Genomic DNA, 19,585 nt, shown 5'->3' on the forward strand with positions numbered 1-19,585 from the left:
ATGAAGTCAGCTTCAGGAGAAAGCTGCAAGTACTGACATATTCAAGCATGACAACTGAAACATGTGAATGTCAGATACAGAAATCTCCATTTGATTTATAATTTAAAATTGTTTTAACAATAATTTTCAATATTAAAATAAAATACACTTTGAGATATAAAATTTTAAAATAAAATCATTGATGCATACCACAAAAGATGTTTCTCTAAAAAAGTTCCCTTTAAATAGTAAAAGAAACTTGTTACGACAGAGATAGCAAATTACCAGACTGCTTAAATGAAACCTAAAGATGATTTTATTTGACTCACAATATTAAAAACAAAGAATATTTGTTTAAAAAAATATGTTGTCACATTAAAAAGCTGGGAGATTTGACATATACATCTGAATTTCTGGCTTCTCTTGGATGTTTTCATCAGGAAACATGAGGGCTGCATTCCCACTACTGGCTGGAGCTAAGTGGTGGCTGTGGTCTCCTATAGATGGTTAACGTGCTATTCCTTTGCCCCAATTCACATAACTCCCTGTTTCCTTAACAGTCAGGCATCACACTTGGCCTTTGCACGGCTATGAATTTGGGACCTGTGTGCATATTATCAATGCAACAGTATTATTATTGTTGTTTTATTATCACTATCATTATATAATCATGATCATTATTCAGAATATCAAGGATATTCAGAAACTACTGGATTAGCAATGAGACTTTCAATACTTCTAAACCTGGTATGTGACTAAATTCCCCTAGCAATGAAAGTAGCTGGAATTGGACAGGCTATTAAAGAGAGGTCCATTCCATATCATCTTATAATTCAAAGACTTAAACAGGGGTAGGCAAACTATGGCCAGGAAGCCAAATCTGGTCGGTCATCTGTTTTTGTATAGTCTCAGAGCTATGAACAGTTTTTACATTTTTGAATGGCTAAAAATTTTTTAAAAGATTTGTCATATGAAATTACAGAATTCAAATTTAATATCCATAAATAAAGTTTTACTGGAACACAGCTATACTCATTCATTTATGTATCATGCATGGCTGTTTTCAAGCTATAAGAGCAGAGAAGAGTAGTTGTGATAGAAGAACCATATGGCCTGCAAAACCTAAAATATAATATCTGGTCCTTTACAAAAAAGGGTTGCTACCCCGACTTGAAAGACTTCCACTTAATTCTATCCATCACCTACTTAATTATATTAGCATTAACACACTACACCGAAGCCACTTACTTGCTAGGTCTTAAGTTCCTTGAAGAGAGGATTAGGTTGTATTCATATTGTTTAATTGATCTTCCTACATAGTAGGCACTCAATGTTGGTTGAATGAATAAAAAATTGAGTCTAGAAATCTCACTATTGTCTTTTAACATTTTCAATTTAAAGATAGAAATACATATTTATAAAACAATTCTGAAGCAGAAAAAAAGTGATTCACAAAAACTGAGCAATAAGAACAACATGGTAACTTTTGAAGAAGTATACTATAGAAGAGGAGGATTCTATGCCTAAGCCCACAGATAATTCTGATCGGTAATCCAAGTCATCCTACTTCATTGTGCTTGTCTATGGAAAACAGCAGCAATGGCTCCAGCAACACTAAAGAGTTACTTAACTACCCATCACATGGGATAAGTAAAGGTGCTGCGTATTTGCATGGTTATTGGAATATCAAAATAAATACAAGTTACGTTTTTGCTTAAAAAGTCGTATTTTGTGAAAAGGCCCAGGAAACAAGTTATTGAATAGCATGTGTTGCCCTGAAAAAGAAAAAAAAAAAAAAATCACTCAGTTAGTGAGAACCCAATAATGCAAGCATGTAAAATTATAGTGAATAAAGGCTAGGGTAAGATGTGGTATGAGAAATAACAAAGGTTCCACTCTTAAACAGTACAAATCAATGTACTGATGACAAGTCAGATGATGCTAAAGAGGTTTTATAGAGTACAGATACAACTTCTACTTCACTAAATATCATCAAATTGCTTTCCAAAGTAGTTTTATCAGTTGACATTCAATCTGTAGTGTATGAAATTTCCTACTTCTTGGCATCCTGGTGAACTAGGATTGTCAGAATTATTAAATTTCTGACAATCAGAAGAGTGTGAAATAGTGTTTCTATTATGGTTTGAAATATTTCTCTAATAAGGCTAAGCATCTTTATGCTTATTAAAATAGTATTAGCTTTCTCTCTAGTATTTACTGGATAAATATTTGTTGAATCAAGGAATTAGTACCTTCTGGTGAATTTGGCTCTTCTCTCGTTTGTAGGAAAGGCTAAGATTTAATAAGAAAGTTGAAGACAAGTATGTATTTTAAAATTTGTATTAAGATATTTTTCTGTAATGTACATATGTACATATTTATAAAAAATTATAAAAAACCAAAATTTTAAAAATCATTCATAATCAGTACAGATTCAAAATACACATAATTTTGAAACCCAAAGAGGTTTTAAAAAAAGAACATTGTTTATTGTTTGAAACAAACTCATTTAGCAGCAAAGTGTAACCTCAAATGAGGTAAAATGATTTATAGAATTTATGTGTACCATTTAATGTGAATAGTTATGTTTCACTGCAGAAATATTAATGTGTACGATTGTAGAGCACTTCTCCAGATGCTATTATGGAAATATATATTACTTTTATAAAATTTGAAAGATTTGGAATTCACAAACACATGGGCCCAAGGGTTTTCAAAGTAAGGGATTATGGACCTGTATTAACATTTTGAGTATTGTCCAGTAGCCTTTTTATCTCAACATGTGTGTGTGAAAATTTATATTTAGATATATAAAAAAATAATTTGGGCCAGGTACAGTGGCTCACATCTGTAATCCCAACACTCTGGGAGGCTGAGGCAGGAGGACCACTTGAGGCCAGGAGTCTGAGATCAACCTGGGCAACATGGCGAGATTTTGTCCATACAAAAAATTTTTAAAAATTAGCCAGGCGTGGTGGCATGCCTCTGTAGTTCCAGCTACTCAGGAGTCTGAGGTGGGAGGATCCCTGGAGCCTAGGGAGTCAAGGATGCAGTAAGCTATAATTGTGCCACTGCATTCCAGCCTGAAGAACAGAGCAAGATTGTCTCAAAAAATATATAATAATACTAATAAATAACAATAATTTGGATAATAATCACTTCCAATGTCATTACATGTTCTTTGAAAATACAGCTGTTAGTGATTGTGAAGTATTTCATAGTACTGAGATGATAGCATATTGAAGTATTATCCTATTGGATATTTAAGCCATTCCCATATTATAAATAATACTGTGATGAGCATCCCTACCTACAAATTTTATAGACATGAAACATTTTCTTCCTAAAAAAATATTTTAAATACATAGTGCATAATGTGAAATTAACTCCTTTTCCAGTCAACCAGTAATCATTTCTTAACAATTACTTTTTCTAATAATGTGATAAGTCAAACTTTGTCATTAGTTATTAGTGAATGACAAAATGCAAATATTAAATCAATCTACTCCTATTTTAGCCTATGATTTTTTATTTTAGTCAAAGAAAATATGCCAAATTTAACTATTTAAACATTAATAAGCATATTAAAGTTTACACCACAGCAAAGTAAAATTAAAATGAGAGAAATGAAACACCATGGGAAAATAAGACGAAGCTGATAGGTTCATTATATATCCCACAGGAGTTACAGACAGAACAGAAACAAAGCAAGTAAAGATTTTTTTTTTTTTAAAGAATAAAATTTCCCAAAGCTGGAAAAGAAAAGCAATCTTAACTGAAAGGGCTTCATAAGTGCCTTTTAGAAGCAGGCAGAATCCATTGGGAAAAAAAAAAAAAACCATCTATGTACATTAAGGATTTCCAGTGGCTCAACGCCTGTAATCCCAGCACTTCTGGGAGGTCAAGGTGGGAAGATCACTCGAGGTCAGGAGTTCGACATCAGCCTGCCCAACATGGTGAAACCCATCTCTACTAAAAATACAAAAATTAGTCAGGTGTGGTGGCAGGTGCCTGTAATCCCAGCTACTTGGGAGGCTGAGCCAGGAGAATCGCTTGAACCTGGGAGGCGGAGGCTGCAGTGAGCCAAGATCGTACCACTGCATTCCAGCCTGGGCAACAGAGTGAGACTCCATCTCAAAAAAACAAACAAAAAAAGAATTTCCAGAGCTCCATAAAAATTAAAGCTTTCAAAAAGAGAGTAGGTCATCTGTAAGAGGAAGAATCAGATTGACTTACACTTCTCATTAATAACAGTAGATATCAGGAGATGGTGCAATCCCTTCAAAGTTTTGAGAGAAAATGATTTATAACCTGGATTCATAACTATAATAAAAGGTGGAGAAGAAAATTCATTAACTGACTTAACAATTATTATTATTATTATTATTTTTTTTTTTGAGATGGAGTCTGTCTCTGTTGCCCAGGCTGGAGTGCAATGGTGCAATCTCAGCCCACTGCAAGCTCCGCCTCCCAGGTTCATGCCATTCTCCTGCCTCAGCCTCCCGGGTAGCTGGGACTACAGGCACCCACCACCACGCCCGGCTAATGTTTTGTATTTTTAGTAGAGACGGGGTTTCACCGTGTTAGCCAAGATGGTCTTGATCTCCTGACCTTGTGATCTGCCTGCCTCGGCCTCCCAAAGTGCTGGGATTACAGGCGTGAGCCACCGCACCCGGCCAACAATTATTTATTAAAGGGCTACTATGTGCCAGGTATGATTTTATGTATCAAGGATACAGCAATGAACTACAAAAATCCCTGCCCTATGGCACTTTTTAGTGGGGAAATAAAATTAAATAAGCAAAATATGTAACATGTTAGATTGTGAAAAGTGCTATGGAGAAAAAGCCGTGAAGGAGGACTGGTAATACAGAGGGTTTGCAATTTAAAATAGGATTGTCTCTTTGAGAAGAGGACACATGAGTTAAGATTTCAAAGAGGCAATAAGCTATGTAAATAACTGATGAAAGAAGTTATAGGCCAAGGGATCTATTTTTAGTTACATAAAAATGTAAAAAGTTGATCTACTATGTCACCTGAGAAATTTACTTAATGTACTCCAGCAAATTGAAGACGAAAATCAAGAAAAGAAGCCATGAAACCAGGAAGTCGTTGTCAACATAATCCCTAACAAAGGAAAAATATATCCCAAAGTTAACACTATGCTATATGCCTGGAAAACAGTCTAAATGAGGATCTTAGTGTGAGCTCTTATGGAAACATCTTTAAGAAGGATGGAATAGATTCTAAGGAACAGAGACAATGAGTAATAAGGTAGAAGATATTAATGATATAATAAAGAAGTCATGTTTTTTCTCTCAATTATAAAAATGAAAACAACTAGAAACTCCAGGAACCTCATCCCTGACACACACACACGCACACCCGCAAAAGCACACATGCAACAAATGGTTATGGTTTAATATGAAACAATTGGTGAAAAAGAGAATCCATTTAACCTGGATTTATAAAAAGTCTTCTTTGGGCAGGCTAGTTCCCACAGTGCCTAGAACATAATAAGCAGTTAATAACATTTAGTTTAAGAAAAAGCATGCTGTAAAAAGTGGGTAAGATGACTCCTGATCAACTAATGAGAGTTTGGCATTCTATAAAAATTATACCAACACCTGTGTCATTAATTCCTTGTATTAAATCCCCATTTGAAGCCTCTAGTATAATTTCCTTTTCCCTGTTATATACAGTTCTCCTCTACTGATATAGCTGGTAACGAACTCTCCTGTCGCTGAAGAAACGAACAGTATATTTAAGATTTGTGTTGTGTGAGGGATTACGGAAAAGAAGAAACTTAAATTGAGGGCCTTATATGAACAGACCTTTAGGTACTGTATCGCATTTAATACTTATGACCCTATTTAAGTAGTATTATCTCTATTTTACAATCTCTTTTTAATTATGCCTCTCCACAATGTTTTTAAAAGAGTCAATAAAAATAGAAGTTAATGAAGACATCAATATTTCAGAAATGAATAAAATCTAAGTTACTGTATTTCAGGAAGCTGATCAAAAAATGATACTACTAATGAAATTAAGCTAAAGATTGATAACACTGATGAAAGAAGTTAGGTTGGATGAATGACATCTGAGGTTTTAGCATTTCCAACGGGCATCAACAAATCTGCTCTCCTAAAACTTTTTTGCCATTTGGTGAAGTTCAACAGTTATAATTTAAGAACAGACAGTTACGATATTGGTATATCATAAAACATAATATGTAATGAATTTAGGCAAAAGCTTGAATCACTTGAGATAAATAAAAATTCAATATGATGATAAAAGCAGCTAACACATACTGACCACTTACTATGAACCAAGCAGCGTGCCAAGGCATGCTAAATGCCACATATATCATTTAAGTCCTCAAAACAAACCAAACAGGTACTAGTATTATTCCCATTTTAGTAACTACTAAATCCAAATTAATGGAGCTTCAGTACCTTGTCTAAGTTCTCACATTTGTTAAGCGCCAAAGAACTGTTAAACGCCATATCCTTAGCTACTAATTTAAGTAATTCTCAAACATTTGAACATAAAAGTCTAAATGTGTTCAATTACAGCAGGCATTGTTAGTTGCCTACCCAGCAACCATTCCTCCACTTCCTACTTGTCAACAGAATCCAGTTTTGCTTATGATCAGCCAAGAAGTCATGCCCTTCAAAGGAAGAAGCCAATCACAATGATTTTACCCCCTTTTCCAAGTGATAGTTTAGGCATGTGCAAATGACCCAATTCTGGCCAAAGCTACGTAAGAGACATCTGCTGGGGGTTCTGAGAAGGTTGTCATTGCTCATAAACGGGATATAATCCATTTTCTCACCTGGACATTGTCACCTGTGTGTGACACGTGCCACTTGTGTCAGACACCTTGGGATCATGAGGAAATCCTGCCCAAAAAGACAAGTCAATATAGTCAGAGAACTGCAGTCTTTGATGATGGTACTGAATTACTAAATCAACCAACTGTAAAAGCATACTGCTTCTAGTTTTCTTATTGCAGGCGATAATAAATATCCTTATAGTTAAGCCACATACAGTTTTGTTTTCTGTTACTTGAAGCTAAAACATCTAAAATGATAGTCACTAACAGCAGAAGATTGTTCTGTAAGTACAGAAATAATGCTTTCCTACTTTAGACTAATTCATTCTAAACAAATCATTTAGAAATTGAAGTATCTCGTTTTTTCCCTATCTACAAATAAACATGAAGAAAGTAAGATTAAATTACCTATACAATCCCCAGTTTTATGTTTTCCACTATATTAAAAAATGTTCCATATAAATTTTGTGTAAAAGTCTGTATTTCACACTTAAAACAGTGTAAACTTGTTTTTGCTTTTAGTCGGGTGCAGTGGCTCATGTCTGTAATCCCAGCACTTTGGGAGGCCAAGGTGGGCGGATCACCTGAGGTCAGGAGTTCGAGACTACCCTGACCAACATGGTAAAACCCCGTCTCTACTAAAAATATTAAAAAATTAGCCAGGCATAGTGGTGCACGCCTGTAATCCCAACTACTCGGGAGGCTGAGGCAGAAGAATTGCTTAAACCAAGAGGCAGAGGTTGCAGTGAGCTGAGATTGTGCCATTACACTCCAGCCTGGCAAACAACAGTGAAACTCTGTCTCAAAAGAAAAAAAAAAGGCCGGGGGCTGTGGCTCACGCCTGTAATCCCAGCACTTTTGGGAGGCTGAGGCCGGCAGATCACCAGAGGTCGGGAGTTCCAGACCAACCTGAACAACATGGAGAAACTCTGTCTCTACTAAAAAATACAAAATTAGCCAGGCGAGGTGGCGCAGGCCTGTAATCCCAGCTACTCGGGAGGCTGAGGCAGGAGAATCCCTTGAACCCAGGAGGCAGAGGTTGTGGTGAGCTGTGATCGCACCACTGCACTCCAGCCTGGGCAACAAGAGTGAAATTCTGTCTCAAAACAACAAAAAACAAAAAACAAACCAAGACCACTTTGTTTTTAATAATCATGGTGGCTACTAAAGGATAATAGCCAGAATAAATAATATTACCATCTATTTACATTACATTTTCAAAGTATTTCTGTAACTTACAGGATATTAGGTGTTAAATAGTAAAATATCAAGGCCTATAAACTGCAACTTAATGGAGGGTGGGAATTAAGTAGCTAGATACTAAATCTATAGACCATTACGGGGTAAGAAGTTTCACTGTGCTTCAAAGGAAACAATATGGCACCAGGAAGTGTATCCACTTACTACTTGGATGCAGGAAGAAAAAAGTCTAGTCAATTGGAAAAATGCAAGTCAACTGCATTAATTAAGAATTCTCACTAGTTCCTTAGTATGGAAGAACTAAGGTTGACATCAGAAACTGATGATTTAGTGCTAATGGTCTATACACTACAATGTACGTAGTTAAAATTTAGTGAGTTTTAGTCACTTTCCACTAATCCTTGTGGTCATTATAAAGTCCTAAGTGAGATTTTTCACTGTTCCCAAACTTTTTGAGAATTATAGTCAAGATGTCAACAGTCAGCAAAACTAAGGAAGAACCTGCTACAGTATCCTCTCCTAACAAAACTTAAAACAAAAATGTGCTACCCAGTAACACATAAAATGAGATGGGGCTGGAGATGCTGCTTGTTCTGAATGGAATGTCTCCTCTCCTCATCCTCTCCCAATCAACTCATTCTTCAAAACTTAACTCAAATAAATGTCCTGTCTTCCAGGAGGACCACTCTAACACCAATCCTTCCACTCTCCCAAGCTGACACTGTGGATCCTATGTCTATGTATCTTCATAGCATATTTACCTGCATCATCACAATAAGTTGAAATTTTGTCTACTTCGACACTTAAAAATAAATCCCCCAAGGAGTGGAAATATGTCTCATATCACACCTAGCAGGATATATGCCTCACAGATATATTTGCTGAATGAAATAACTCATAATTACCCTGCATGGTAAGCAGGGCAACTATCATCAGCCTCATTTTCAAATCAGAACCTGCAATTCAAAGAAGTGAAAGGCCAGCTGTCCAGGAAATGATGAAAACAGGATGTGAAATCATGACTTCTAACTTCAAGTGTCAATATTTTCTACATAAAAGACAATCGTATGTTTAAAGTAAATGAAGCAATTTTCAAAATTTAAATTTCTTTGATCTGTTTCCAAAGTAAAATCATTCCATGGTTCAATATTTGAATAGCACAAAAGAATATACTGTGAAAAGGCAACCCACCACCTACACACCCTGCCCCCAGCCACTCAGTTCCCACCACTGGAAGCAACATGTTCTCAATTTCTTGTACCCTAAATGAAAGAAAATGAATGTTTAATTTCATGGTATTTGTTACCTTATAGTTTCCCAGTAACCATTAATTAATCCATTAAACTGGAGACGGTTCAAGTTTTATTAATTGCTGAAGTAGAATGTGTGCTTTAATTAATTTTTAAAAATAAGTTAGACATTTTAGAAACAGCTAAAATGATGCATGTCAAACATAAAATCAATATCACTTTTTTCAATACTATGAATCTCAAGGATTAATAAATGAATAAATCTTAGAGTGAAAATTCAAAAAACACAAATATAAAACTCATTATTTTATGAATCCTCTACACTGTCCCTTAAAAGGTCCCTCAAAGGTCCTGAGATGTCAGTGACATTAAAAAGTGCATACTACTGAAAGGGCTAAAGACACTGTAAATAGCTTCTGCTTGAGTTTATATGAGAAAGCAATAGCACCTCCCACAGCTGCTTCATCTCCATACAAATCACTCTGACAGTTTTAATTACCACCTAAAATCACAAATCTCTCTGTACATTTGACTTTTTATCCTCTGTCCAGACCCATATTTCTAACTGCCTTTGTAACATCTCTATTTAGACATCCCCACTAGCAACTGAAGCAGGCTGAAAACTGAGATCATTATCATCTCTCTCTAAAATGATACCCTTCCCAACTTGAGCTGTCAACATAGTAATCACGCTCTCATCTCACAACCTTTGCGATATCGTTCACTAGAAACCTCTCATTGTAACTGGTTTGGCTAAGCCTGAGAAAGACAGAAGGAAACACGGATGGATGGGGTAAAGTTCTGCATGTGAGGGGTTTTATTTTGTTTTTAAGTGAGACTATACAATTACTAGATAAAGTAGGACTGCCTTGTTGAACATCATGGGGAAAATAGCTAAGTTGTCTGCAAGCTCAATTTGAGTCAAGAGTATGATGCAGTTATTACACTTTTAATTTTTTTTCTTTTTATTATTATTATTATACTTTAGGCTCTATGGTACATGTGCGCAACGTGCAGGTAAGTTACATATGTATACATGTGCCATGCTGGTGCGCTGCACTCACCAACTCGTCATCTAGCATTAGGTATATCTCCCAATGCTATCCCTCCTCCCTCCCCCCACCCCACAACAGTCCCCGAAGTGTGATGTTCCCCTTCCTGTGTCCATGTGTTCTCATTGTTCAATTCCCACCTATGAGTGAGAATATGCGGTGTTTGGTTTTTTGTTCTTGCGATAGTTTACTGAGAATGATGATTTCCAATTTCACCCATGTCCCTACAAAGGACGTGAACTCATCATTTTTTATGGCTGCATAGTATTCCATGGTGTATATGTGCCACATTTTCTTAATCCAGTCTATCATTGTTGGACATTTCGGTTGGTTCCAAGTCTTTGCTATTGTGAATAATGCTGCAATAAACATACGTGTGCATGTGTCTTTATAGCAGCATGATTTATAGTCCTTTGGGTATATACCCAGTAATGGGATGGCTAGGTCAAATGGAATTTCTAGTTCTAGATCCCTGAGGAATCGCCACACTGACTTCCACAAGGGTTGAACTAGTTTACAGTCCCACCAACAGTGTAAAAGTGTTCCTATTTCTCCACATCCTCTCCAGCACCTGTTGTTTCCTGACTTTTTAATGATTGCCATTCTAACTGGTGTGAGATGGTATCTCATTGTGGTTTTGATTTGCATTTCTCTGATGGCCAGTGATGGTGAGCATTTTTTCATGTGTTTTTTGGCTGCATAAATGTCTTCTTTTGAGAAGTGTCTGTTCATGTCCTTCGCCCACTTTTTGATGGGGTTGTTTGTTTTTTTCTTGTAAATTTGTTGGAGTTCATTGTAGATTCTGGATATTAGCCCTTTGTCAGATGAGTAGGTTGCGAACATTTTCTCCCATTTTGTAGGTTGCCTGTTCACTCTGATGGTAGTTTCCTTTGCTGTGCAGAAGCTCTTTAGTCTAATTAGATCCCATTTGTCAATTTTGGCTTTTGTTGCCATTGCTTTTGGTGTTTTATACATGAAGTCCTTGCCCATGCCGCCTATGTCCTGAATGGTATTGCCTAGGTTTTCTTCTAGGGTTTTTATGGTTTTAGGTCTAACATTTAAGTCTTTAATCCATCTTGAATTGATTTTTGTATAAGGTGTAAGGAAGGGATCCAGTTTCAGCTTTCTACATATGGCTAGCCAGTTTTCCCCGCACCATTTATTAAATAGGGAATCCCTTCCCCATTTCTTGTTTTTGTCAGGTTTGTCAAAGATCAGATAGTTGTAGATATGTGGCATTATTTCTGATGGCTCTGTTCTGTTCCATTGATCTATATCTCTGTTTTGGTACCAGTACCATGCTGTGTTGGTTACTGTAGCCTTGTAGTATAATTTGAAGTCAGGTAGCGTGATGCCTCCAGCTTTGTTCTTTTGGCTTAGGATTGACTTGGCGATGCGGGCTCTTTTTTGGTTCCATATGAACTTTAAAGTAGTTTTTTCCAATTCTGTGAAGAAAGTCATTGGTAACTTGATGGGGATGGCATTGAATCTGTAAATTACCTTGGGCAGTATGGCCATTTTCACGATATTGATTCTTCCTACCCATGAGCATGGAATGTTCTTCCATTTGTTTGTATCCTCTTTTATTTCCTTGAGCAGTGGTTTGTAGTTCTCCTTGAAGAGGTCCTTCACATCCCTTGTAAGTTGGATTCCTAGGTATTTTATTCTCTTGGAAGCAATTGTGAATGGGAGTTCACTCATGATTTGGCTCTCTGTTTGTCTGTTATTGATGTATAAGAATGCTTGTGATTTTTGTACATTGATTTTGTATCCTGAGACTTTGCTGAAGTTGCTTATCAGCTTAATGAGATTTTGGGCTGAGACAATGGGTTTTCTAGATATACGATCATGTCATCTGCAAACAGGGACAATTTGACTTCCTCTTTTCCTAATTGAATACCCTTGATTTCCTTCTCTTGCCTAATTGCCCTGGCCAGAACTTCCAACACTATGTTGAATAGAAGTGGTGAGAGAGGGCATCCCTGTCTTGTGCCAGTTTTCAAAGGGAATGCTTCCAGTTTTTGCCCATTCAGTATGATATTGGCTGTGGCTTTGTCATAAATAGCTCTTATTATTTTGAGATACGACCCATCAATACCTAATTTATTGAGAGTTTTTAGCATGAAGGGTTGTTGAATTTTGTCAAAGGCCTTTTCTGCATCTATTGAGATAATCATGTGGTTTTTTACTTTGGTTCTGTTTATATGCTGGATTACATTTATTGATTTGCGTATATTGAACCAGCCTTGCATCCCAGGGATGAAGCCCACTTGATCATGGTGGATAAGCTTTTTGATGTGCTGCTGGATTCTGTTTGCCAGTATTTTATTGAGGATTTTTGCATCAATGTTCATCAAGGATATTGGTCTAAAATTCTCTTTTTTTGTTGTGTCTCTGCCAGGCTTTGGTATCAGGATGATGCTGGCCTCATAAAATGAGTTAAGGAGGATTCCCTCTTTTTCTATTGATTGGAAGTTTCAGAAGGAATGGTACCAGCTCCTCCTTGTACCTCTGGTAGAATTCGGCTGTGAACCCATCTGGTCCTGGACTTTTTTTGGTTGGTAAGCTATTGATTATTGCCACAATTTCAGCTCCTGTTATTGGTCTATTCAGAGATTCAACTTCTTCCTGGTTTAGTCTTGGGAGGGTGTATGTGTTGAGGAATTTATCCATTTCTTCTAGATTTTCTAGTTTATTTACATAGAGGTGTTTGTAATATTCTCTGATGGTAGTTTGTATTTCTGTGGGATCAGTGGTGATATCCCCTTTATCATTTTTTATTGCATCTATTTGATTCTTCTCTCTTTTTTTCTTTATTAATCTTGCTAGCGGTCTATCAATTTTGTTGATCCTTTCAAAAAACCAGCTCCTGGATTCATTTATTTTTTGAAGGGTTTTTTGTGTCTCTATTTCCTTCAGTTCTGCTCTGATTTTAGTTATTTCTTGCCTTCTGCTAGCTTTTGAATGTCTTTGCTCTTGCTTTTCTAGTTCTTTTAATTGTGATGTTAGGGTGTCAATTTTGGATCTTTCCTGCTTTCTCTTGTGGGCATTTAGTGCTATAAATTTCCCTCTACACACTGCTTTGAATGCATCCCAGAGATTCTGGTATGTTGTGTCTTGGTTCTCGTTGGTTTCAAAGAACATCTTTATTTCTGCCTTCATTTCGTTATGTACCCAGTAGTCATTCAGGAGCAGGTTGTTCAGTTTCCACGTAGTTGAGTGGTTTTGAGTGAGATTCTTAATCCTGAGTTGTAGCTTGATTGCACTGTGATCTGAGAGATAGTTTGTTATAATTTCTGTTCTTTTACATTTATTGAGGAGAGCTTTACTTCCAAGTATATGGTCAATTTTGGAATAGGTGTGGTGTGGTGCTGAAAAAAATGTATATTCTGTTGATTTGGGGTGGAGAGTTCTGTAGATGTCTATTAGGTCTGCTTGGTGCAGAGCTGAGTTCAATTCCTGGGTATCCTTGTTGATTTTCTGTGTCGCTGATCTGTCTAATCTTGACAGTGGGGTGTTAAAGTCTCCCATTATTAATGTGTGGGAGTCTAAGTCTCTTTGTAGGTCACTCAGGACTTGCTTTATGAATCTGGGTGCTCCTGTATTGGGTGCATATATATTTAGGATAGTTAGCGCTTCTTGTTGAATTAATCCCTTTACCATTATGTAATGGCCTTCTTTGTCTCTTTTGATCTTTGTTGGTTTAAAGTCTGTTTTATCAGAGACTAGGATTGCAACCCCTGCCTTTTTTTGTTTTCCATTTGCTTGGTAGATCTTCCTCCATCCTTTCATTTTGAGCCTATGTGTGTCTCTGCACGTGAGATGGGTTTCCTGAATACAGCACACTGATGGGTCTTGAGTCTTTATCCAATTTGCCAGTCTGTGTCTTTTAATTGGACCATTTAGTCCATTTACATTTAAAGTTAATATTGTTATGTGTGAATCTGATCCTGTCATTATGATGTTAGCTGGTTATTTTGCTCGTTAGTTGATGCAGTCTCTTCCTAGTCTCGATGGTCTTTACATTTTGGTATGATTTTGCAGTGGCTGGTACCGGTTGTGCCTTTCCATGTTTAGCGCTTCCTTCAGGAGCTCTTTTAGGGCAGGCCTGGTGGTGACAAAATCTCTCAGCATTTGCTTGTCTGTAAAGTATTATTTCTCCTTAACTTATGAAGCTTAGTTTGGCAGGATATGAAATTCTGGGTTGAAAATTCTTTTCTTTAAGAATGTTGAATATTGGCCCCCACTCTCTTCTGGCTTGTAGGGTTTCTGCCGAGAGATCCGCTGTTAGTCTGATGGGCTTCCCTTTGATGGTAACCCGACCTTTCTCTCTGGCTGCCCTTAACATTTTTTCCTTCATTTCAACTTTGGTGAATCTGACAATTATGTGTCTCGGAGTTGCTCTTCTCGAGGAGTATCTTTGTGGTGTTCTCTGTATTTCCTGAATCTGAATGTTGGCCTGCCTTGCTAGATTGGGGAAGTTCTCCTGGATAATATCCTGCAGAGTGTTTTCCAACTTGGTTCTATTCTCCCCGTCACTTTCAGGTACACCAATCAGACGTAGATTTGGTCTTTTCACATAGTCCCACATTTCTTGGAGGCTTTGCTCGTTTCTTTTTATTCTTTTTTCTCTAAACTTCCCTTCTCGCTTCATTTCATTCATTTCATCTTCCAGGGCTGATACCCTTTCTTGCATTTGATTGCATCGGCTCCTGAGGCTTCTGCATTCTTCACGTAGTTCTCGAGCCTTGGTTTTCAGCTCCATCAGCTCCTTTAAGCACTTCTCTGTATTGGTTATTCTAGTTATACATTCTTCTAAATTTTTTTCAAAGTTTTCAACTTCTTTGCCTTTGGTTTGAATATCCTCCCGTAGCTCGGAGTAATTTGATCGTCTGAAGCCTTCTTCTCTCAGCTCGTCAAAGTCATTCTCCGTCCAGCTTTGTTCCGTTGCTGGTGAGGAACTGCGCTGCTTTGGAGGAGGAGAGGTACTCTGCGTTTTAGAGTTTCCAGTTCTTCTGCTCTGTTTTTTCCCCATCTTTGTGGTTTTATCTACTTTTGGTCTTTGATGATGGTGATGTACAGATGGGTTTTTGGTGTGGATGTCCTTTCTGTTAGTTTTCCTTCTAACAGACAGGACCCTCAGCTGCAGGTCTGTTGGAGTACCTGGCCGGCCGTGTGAGGTGTCAGTCTGCCCCTGCTGGGGGGTGCCTCCCAGTTAGGCTGCTCGGGGGTCAGGGGTCAGGGACCCACTTGAGGAGGCAGTCAGCCCGTTCTCAGATCTCCAGTTGCGTGCTGGGAGACCCACTGCTCTCCTCAAAGCTGTCAGACAGGGACATTTAAGTCTGCAGAGGTTACTGCTGTCTTTTTGTTTGTCTGTGCCCTGCCCCCAGAGGTGGAGCCTACAGAGGCAGGCAGGCCTCCTTGAGCTCTGGTGGGCTCCACCCAGTTCAAGCTTCCAGGCTGCTTTGTTTACCTAAGGGAGCCTGGGCAATGGCGGGCGCCCCTCCCCCAGCCTCGCTGCCGACTTGCTGTTTGATCTCAGACTGCTGTGCTAGCAATCAGCGGGACTCCGTGGGCGTAGGACCCTCTGAGCCAGGTGCGGGCTATACTCTCCTGGGGCACCGTTTCCTAAGCCCGTCGGAAAAGCACAGTATTCGGGTGGGAGTGGCCCGATTTTTCAGGTGCCATCTGTCACCCCTGGAAAGGGAACTCCCTGACCCCTTGCGTTTCCCGAGTGAGGCAATGCCTCGCCCCTGCTTCGGCTGGCGCACGGTGCACTCACCCACTGACCTGCGCCCACTGTCTGGCACTCCCTAGTGAGATGAACACGGTACCTCAGATGCAAATGCAGAAAGCACCCGTCTTCTGCGTCGCTCACGCTGGGAGCTGTAGACCGGAGCTGTTCCTATTCGGCCATCTTGGCTCCTCCCCCGCAGTTATTACACTTCTAAAAAAGCCAAGTCGGCCAGGCGCGGTGGCTCTCGCCTGTAATCCCAGCACTTTGGGAGGCCGAGGCGGGTGGATCACCTAAGGTCAGGAGTTCAAGACCAGCCTGGCCAACATGGTGAAACCTTGTCTCTACTAAAAATACAAAAACTAGCCAGGCGTAGTGGCAGGGCCCTGTAATCCCAGCTACTTGGGAGGCTGAGGTAGGAGAATCACTTGAACCCCAGAGGCCGAGGTTGCAGTGAGCTGAGATCACACTGCTGCACTCCAGCCTGGGTCAGAGAGTGAGACTCCGTCTCAAAAAAATAAAAAAATTAAAAAGCAAAGTCTATCTTAGATGCGTTAAAAGAAGTGGAGAACCTAAAACATGGTACATAAGTGTTCTCCTTGGATGAACTGCATCTGTACTTTTATTATTCATAATTTCCTTCCAAAATTGTTATATATTACTTAGATCCAAAAAGGATTTAAAGGTAGCATCTGAAAGAGGACACTGGCAAACTAGAGTATTAGGAGAAGAATATCCAACATCGTCACTCTATTGTTCTATTCTGTGAAATAAATAGTTGTTTGTCTAAAACAGACAGATGATGGGCTATTTGGTTATTTCAAACTAATATTGATTATCATACTATTTTAAATGGGTAAAGAAAATATTCGATGGAAATGACTTTAGCTTCTCGCAGATAATAAAAGTTAGCATTAGTCAGGATATCTGAATTTTATCAAACTATAAAATAAGCCCAATTTAATGATATTTCCTACAGCAATTATTCTTGGTGACCCATCAACTCAGGTTATTCTTGAAATTACTGATCAGAAAATTTGGGAGCAGAATCTGGGATTTCTTAGTTGGTTTCGGAGAACTCATGGCTTTCGGATTATTGGCATTATAAAGAGGCACTTTGATATGTAATGTGTTTACGCAGTGTATTGAACTAAGATTTTGTTCATTAAGTCAAAATGGTTCAAGAAGAAGCGTGTATGAAGATTTCTATTTTCATATTACTGATATTGAAGTCTTAAGTCCTTTTGTACAAAAGAATGACAAAATAATCATTATTAATAATTTTCATTCAGAAAAACGCAAGCGTTGCAAATAATTTTCACACAATAATCCTATCTGATGGTATACGTATACAGTGATTTGGTATGTGTTAAAGGGTCCATTTTCAATGTATATTTAATTTGTACTTTACCACATCAAAATTTGGAGTTTAAAAAACTACGTTATAAGTCCTTAACTGCTTAATTACTTTTAAATAAAGTTTGGTAATGGTACTTGGCATAGAGCTGTACTTGACACAATTTTAACAGCTAGGAAAGACTCTGAAGCCCTCCAAATCTTTCTTGTCTAAGTCACCTTATTTATAGCCTGTAGTTTAAAAAAAGTCTATTCTGTATCAAATATTTTACCCTTTCATTCTTTACCTGTTTACTCAGAGTAAAATAGTCATTTTACAGCCTGACTTCCTGAATTTGCCAGTAAACGTTATTTTAAAATGTTGCATTTTCACAACTGGAGGCTTAAACAGGAGAACAGTATTGTTTTAGCATGTAAAAACGTGAAAAATCTCTAACTTTATCTCACAAAAACAGAAAAAAAATATAAATTATGTCTTTTATGGCATTTGAAGAGCATCACAATTTTTTGCAAGCTGTTGTTCTACAGTCTTCCTGAACTATTTCTGATGAATTACTTGGTAGAATCTTTCAGGACCCTGACTGTGGATAGACTATCATGATTATACATAAACATACATCTGTGACAAACATTCCTTTTTCTGGTCAACCTAAAAACCCCAAGTAATAACTGTAACATTTGAGATTAAACAAAGACACAGGAGCTATAATTACAGCAAGCTGACTCTAACTTGTATTATGTATGAGGGGAAAATCTGTCCTTTAATTGATCATGTAAATATAACCAAACTGCCATTCAAATGTGGTAACAACTGCTTTCTTTTACAGAGGAAAAAGGAATGCTCTTCAAAGAAATGTTAATAGATATGGCAAAAGTAAACGAAAGTAACAACGTTTTTATGAACAAATAAAGCTTTGGAAATACCAAATTCCAAAAATAAACTTTTGGAAATTCCAAAGTGTATTTGGAAGTACACTCTCCCCTGTTAAAGGTTTCACATAATGACAGCTTTTGAGTTATCTTACAGTAAAGAAACATATTAAACTTTGTTTAACTCAACCCTTCTCAAACTAATTCGAGCACAGAACACTTTTTCAACATGCTTATTAAGAGCTAGTGAACCAGATTCCATCAACTTGGAATCCAAAATGACGAAAAAGTAATATGCAAAATTCTGACTTTAGTGACTGATAAATTTGTTTCTAAATTTCTAAGGTGCAGTTCTATACAACATTAAATATAAACTATTCTGTTCAAAATTTCCAATTTATAAAAAATAAAATATCATCAATTTAAATAAAATTGGTGTTTACATCTTAATGTGGCATTAACAATAGCAAAACTAATACTAGCATATATCTCTCTATGATAGTATAATATTAAATAAAACAAGGAACATTATAACTGTCCTATAAAATTCTACTTTAAATTTTTTTAATTCTAATTTAAAAAAATTCTAATTTGCTTACAACTGAATTCACATTTTAGTAGAAAGTAGCTATACCATCTTCTGTATTATCAAGAAAAATATTTAGTTTGAAAAATTATATAGTAACATTATAATGGCTGATGAAATGGGTTTTTTTAAAAAAAAATCCAATTCAACTTTTCCTACTGGAAGTTTATTTTTTACCTTAGATATACTAACTGAACGGTAATAAATGTCCAATGGTCCTTAAGCTACAAATCTTATAAAGTATTACAATTTTTTTTAAAAAAAGTAATTTTAAAGTAAGATAGCTTCATTAGAAAATGTTAACTAACCACTTATATAATAAAAACTGGGGTCTTGTAGAAACTTGAGTTTATGAACAAATTAGTACATAAAATTTGCCATTTATAGATCTCTAAACATTCATTAACAAATATCCACTAATTTAAACATCTGAAATAGACCAGATCATGTGGGGGATGGGTAGCATTTTTAGTATGGTAAAACAGACTAAATATCTAGCTTTAATGCTGTGAGAAACTGAACTTGGAAATTCCCAACCATCTGATTTAACTTACTGGACTACTTGTTCTTCCAAACTATAATTCCTGGAAAATTGAGAATGGCCTTAAAAAAAAATACATGTAGTCCATTGCATGAAATTTTATTTTCCAGGCACTGCAAGGTCCTTTAGTCACTGTTGCCTATGCAACTTAAATCACTCATTTATGTTATATGCTGTGGTAA

The 19,585-nt window shown here is 37.1% G+C and overlaps 1 protein-coding gene across 2 annotated transcripts in view; it reads right to left on the reverse strand.

Annotated features, from left to right (window-relative positions):
- The window catches only part of TBCA (tubulin folding cofactor A), an 87,316-nt gene that overhangs the window by 19,170 nt on the left and 48,561 nt on the right, over positions 1-19,585 (reverse strand). The window contains exon 2 of one of the 2 annotated variants that reach the window (XM_024247674.3): positions 6,815-6,881. The exons of the other annotated variant lie outside the window; for it this stretch is intronic. Within the exon in view, the coding sequence (XP_024103442.2) occupies positions 6,815-6,822 (8 nt within the window). The 5' untranslated portion in view covers positions 6,823-6,881. The remainder of the gene's footprint in view (positions 1-6,814; positions 6,882-19,585) is intronic. 2 annotated transcript variants of the gene reach the window in all.

This window comes from Pongo abelii, chromosome 4, assembly GCF_028885655.2.
Source record: "Pongo abelii isolate AG06213 chromosome 4, NHGRI_mPonAbe1-v2.0_pri, whole genome shotgun sequence".
Classification (NCBI taxonomy): Eukaryota; Metazoa; Chordata; class Mammalia; order Primates; family Hominidae; genus Pongo; species Pongo abelii.